We start from the raw sequence: 5,288 nt of genomic DNA, 5'->3' as shown, positions 1-5,288 counted from the left end.
GACACACCAAAGATGGCGCCGGCATTTACTGTGTTTGGCAAGCCAGCCCAGCCTGTGTGGCTGCACACAAAAGCACTAAATATGCTGGGCGGGTCACTTGAATATACCAAGGCAACTACTTAATTACTTACTGAGTAACACATAGCCCGAATAGCGTACTGTTCATGCAAGTAACAAATAGTGCCTAATGTATTCGCTCATCACTGTAGTGTTTACCAGTCTTCGTCTTCTCATTCCAGTGTATGACCCTACAAATACGTCTATCCTATAAAGGAATGAATTCCACGGGATCCCTGGACCATAGCTCTCAGACGTCTGCCTACAGTGAGTGGGTCTCGAATGTCATCACCTGGGTTTTCTTATTCTTCACCGTGCTTTGCTTCTGCTTTTTTCTCTTCTTTATCACCATTATATTGATTGTCTACTTCGGCGCGCCTCATGCCCGAGAGGCGACCAGATATGTCCTCTTTGCCCACATGCTGGTCTGTGATACATTATATCTCTGCATAGGACTCTTTCTCGCCTTGGCTTATCAATTTCTTTACATGTCGGTACCCATCTGCTACTTCGTCCTTGTTATTACTGGCACCTCTTTTAGGGTCACGCCATACAACTTGGCGGCCATGGCCCTGGAGCGATACATTGCCATTTGCTACCCGCTGAGATACATAATGTTCTGTACAGTTGAAAGGTCTTATTCCGTGATCTCGGCAATGTGGTTTCTTGGGTTTGTCCCCAATGCATTAGATTTAATTATCCTTGGCATGGTTGCGGAGAAGAGTTTTTTCTCTAAGACCCTCTTGTGTAGACAGGAAGGGTTGATAGTCCAGCCAATACAAGACACCATAAGGTCCCTAACATTCATAATTAGTTTAATTGTGGTGGCTATGGTCATCCTCTTCACCTACGTCAAGGTCATGTTGATCGTTAGGAAGAGTGGTTCTAACTCCTCTTCAGCCTCCAAAGCTGGGAGAACCGTAATTCTCCATGCGTTTCAGCTTCTACTGTGCATAGTGTCTTTGACTTCTAATATTACAGAGTCCTATGGTGGCACTTACATGGGCAGGCTCAATTTCCTGGTATTTATGTGTTTTCCGAAGCTTCTCAGCCCACTGATCTACGGCATCCGAGATGAATTGTTCAGGAAATACATTAGGAAGATGTATTCTACGATCTATAATTACAGGACCGTGCAAAAACTCTGAACTTCTGGAATAAAAGAAATGTTTTGGTGTCTTACTCCTTGAACAGTTATTTTATAATGTTTTAATTGATAAGGTTGCAATATATATGTATCCGTGAAGAAAAATAGAAAAAATGGAATGCACTCACCAATCTTCATAAAATCAGCTTTATTGAGTCTTCATATACAAAAACTCCATTGCCGGGAGGAGAGAAAAGGAGCTCCAGTGAGCGGAGGAAACGACGATGGGGAATATTAGTATATAAACTTTCTACGTCTATTGACGTCAGAGCAAAACCTTTTTGCCATTCAAAATTTTGTATATAGCGTAGAAAAGCCTTAGTATCCTTCAAATATGAGGGTACGTCTTGCAGTTGGGGCTACATGAAGATTGGTGAGTGCATTCCATTTTTTCTATTTCTCTTCATGGATTATATTTGTTTTTCTGATGGATTTGCACCCGAAATCGTTGAAATACGGCTGTTTTCGATTTTAGAAGATTCCTAATCATCGGCTTTGCACATTACGAACGTTGATCAGTGCCGTTCACTTCTGGACTGTTTTTTCTTATTAAGCAATATATACGTATATATAGCTCTTTAAGACAATGTATTAAACGTTATGGATTTCCAATAAAAAACTGGGATCCATGGGGTAACATTTCTCCTTGTGGAGAGTGACATGTCAATCCTGACATGCCGAGGTGAGGAGACTTTTAAGCCACAATGCTTCTGTGGGAAATATGCAAATTACTTCTTCAGACAGGAAGAGGACTAGAACTCTATGGGAAATAGCGATCCTAAATGTCAATATCGACTCTCTAACGAGCCTTGTCATATGACTTAGGATAAAAGCCAAAACCAAGATCAAAGTCATGTGACAAAGCATAGTTCGACAGTTGACGTTGACTTTTAGGATCGCTACTTCCTATAGGTGACACTAGAGTTCTAATCCTCTTCCTATTTGGTATCACCGAGTTCAGAATCGCCCGATCTATCAATTAAAAAAAAAGGATTAACCTGATCGCTAAATTGCGTAGCGAGAAAAAAAATCAAAACTATTTATGATTTTTTTTTGTCACCGCTACATCGCATTAAAATGCAATAACGGGCGATCAAAAGAACGTAGCTTTACAAACATGGTATCATTAAAAACATCAGCTCGGCACGCAAAAAATAAGCCCTCACCCAACCTGAGATCATGAAAAAATGGAGAAGCTATGAGTAATGGAAAATTGCGCAATTTTTTTTCTTTTAGCAAACTTTGGAATTTTTTTTCACCACTTAGATAAAAAACAACCTAGACATGTTTGGATTCTATGAACTCGTAATGACCACGAGAAACATAATGGCAGGTCAGTTTTAGCATTTAGTGATCCTAGCAAAAATGGCAATAAAAAAAGTGTGGGATTGCACTTTTTTTTGCAATTTCACCGCACTTGGAATTTTTTTTCCCATTTTTGAGTACATGACATGGTAAAACCAATGGTGTCGTTCAAAAGAACAACTTGACCCGAAAAAAATAAGCCCCCACATGGCCATATTAACAAAAAAATAAAAAACTTATGGCTCTGGAAAGAAGGGGAATGAAAAATGAAAATCGAAAAATGCTCCAGGGGTTAAGGGTTAACCCCTTAACCCCTGGAGCATTTTTCGATTTTCCTTTACCCTGAAGGGTGGTTTGCAAGTTAATGACCGGGCCAATTTTTACAATTCTGACCACTGTCCCTTTATGAGGTTATAACTCTGGAATGCTTCAATGGATCCCAGTGATTTTGACAATGTTTTCTCGTGACATATTGTACTTAATGATAGTCATAAAATTTCTTTGATATTACCTGCGTTTATGTGTGAAAAGAACGGAAATTTTGAAAATTTCGCAATTTTCAAACTTTGACTTTTTATGCCCTTAATTCACAGAGATATGTCACGCAAAATACTTAATAAGTAACATTTCCCACATGTCTACTTTACATCAGCACAATTTTGGAACCAACTTTTTTTGTTACGGAGTTATAAGGGTTAAAAGTTGACCAACAATTTCTCATTTTTACAACACCATTTTTTTTGACCACATCACATTTGAAGTCACTTTGAGGGGTCTATATGATAGAAAATACCCAAGTGTGACACCATTCTAAAAACTGCACCCCTCAAGGTGCTCAAAACCACATTCAAGACGTTTATTAACCCTTCAGGTGTTTCACAGGAATTTTTGGAATGTTTTTTTAAAAAAAAATAACATTTTACTTTTTTTCACAAAAAATTTACTTTAGCTCCAATTTGTTTTATTTTACCAAGGGTAACAGGAGAAATTGGACCCCAATTTGTTCTGAGTATGCTGATACCCCATATGTGGGGGTAAACCACTGTTTGGGCGTATGGCAGAGCTCGGAAGGGAAGGAGCGCCATTTGACTTTCCAATGCAAAAATTACTGGAATTTAGATGGGATGCCATGTCGGGCTTGGAGAGCCCCTGATGTGCCTAAACATTGAAACCCCCCACAAGTGACACCATTTTGGAAAGTAGACCCCCTAAGGAACTTATCTAGATGTGTGGTGAGCACTTTTAACCCCAAGTGTTTCACTACAGTTTATAACGCAGAGCCGTGAAAATAAAAATAAAAATTTCCACAAAAATTATATTTAGCCCCCAGTTTTGTATTTTTCCAAGGGTAACAGAAGAGGTTGGACCCCAAAAGTTGTTGTCCAATTGGTTCTGAGTACGCTGATACCCCATATGTGGGAGAAAACTACTGTTTGGGCGCATGGCAGAGCTTGGAAGGGAAGGAGCGCCGTTTGGAATGCAGACTTAGATGGAATGGTCTGCAGGCGTCACATTGCATTTGCAGAGCCCCTTATGTACCTAAACAGTAGAAACCCCCCACAAGTGACCCCATATTGGAAACTAGACCCCCCCAAGGAACTTATCTACATGTGTTGTGAGAACTTTGAACCCCCAAATGTTTCACTGCAGTTTATAACGCAGAGCCGTGAAAATAAAAAATCATTTTTTTCCCACAAAAATGATTTTTTAGCCCCCAAAATTTTTATTTTTCCAAGGGTAACCAGAGAAATTGGACCCCAAAAGTTCTTGCCCAATTTTTCCTGAGTACACGGATACCCCATATGTTTGGGTAAATCCCTGTTTTGGCACACGGGAGAGCTCGGAAGGGAAGGAGCACTATCTTACTGTTTCAACGCATAATTGGCTGGAATTAAGATCGGACGCCATGTCGCGTTTGGAGAGCCCCGATGTGCCTAAACAGTGGAAACCCCCAATTCTAACTGAAACCCTAATCCAAACACACCCCTAACCCTAATCCCAACCCTAACCATAACCCTAACCACACCCCTAACCCGAACATGCCCCTAACCCTAATCCCAACCACATCCCTAACCCCAACACACCCCTAACCCTAATCCCAACCCTAACCACACCCCTAACTTCAACACACCCCTAACCCTAATCCCAACCATAACCCTGACACACCCCTAACCCTAATCCCAACCCTAATTCTAACCGTAAATGTAACCCAAACCCTAACCTTAACTTTAGCCCCAACCCTAACCATAACTTTAGCCCCAACCCTAACCCTAACTTTAGCCCCAACCCTAACCCTAACTGTAGCCCCAACCCCAACCCTAACTGTTGCCCCAACCCTAACTGTAGCGCCAACCCTAACTGTAGCCCTAACCCTAACTTTAGCCCCAATCGTAACCCTAACTGTAGCCCCAACCCTAACTGTAGCCCCAACCCTAACCCTAACTGTAGCCCCAACCCTAACTGTAGCGCCAACCCTAACTGTAGCCCTAACCCTAACTTTAGCCCCAATCCTAACCCTAACTGTAGCCCCAACCCTAACCCTAACTTTAGCCCCAACCCTAACCCTAGCCCTAACCCTAATGGGAAAATGGAAATAAATAAATGTTTTAAGTTTTATTTTTCCCTAACTAAGGGGGTGATGAAGGGAGGTTTGATTTACTTTCATAGCAGTTTTTTAGTGGATTTTTATGATTAGAAGCTGTCACACACTAAAAGACGCTTTTTATTGCAAAAAACAGTTTTTGTGTCTCCACATTTTGAGAGCTATAAATTTTCCAGA

At 40.9% G+C, this 5,288-nt stretch overlaps 1 protein-coding gene across 1 annotated transcript; it reads left to right on the top strand.

The window, feature by feature from the left end:
- Positions 1-275: 275 nt before the first annotated feature.
- Positions 276-1,205, top strand: LOC143817804 (odorant receptor 131-2-like). The gene has a single exon (XM_077299270.1). It carries the CDS (start codon positions 276-278, stop codon positions 1,203-1,205), a length of 930 nt encoding a protein of 309 aa, XP_077155385.1.
- Positions 1,206-5,288: the final 4,083 nt, after the last annotated feature.

This window comes from Ranitomeya variabilis, chromosome 3, assembly GCF_051348905.1.
Source record: "Ranitomeya variabilis isolate aRanVar5 chromosome 3, aRanVar5.hap1, whole genome shotgun sequence".
Lineage (NCBI taxonomy): Eukaryota > Metazoa > Chordata > Amphibia > Anura > Dendrobatidae > Ranitomeya > Ranitomeya variabilis.
The sequence above is the reverse complement of the archived record's forward strand: the minus strand, read 5'-3'. Positions and strand labels throughout refer to the sequence as shown.

Bases quoted from the DNA above. Each gene is read 5' to 3' on its own strand.
- LOC143817804 (XM_077299270.1), top strand. From the start codon at position 276: ATGAATTCCACGGGATCCCTGGACCATAGCTCTCAGACGTCTGCCTAC.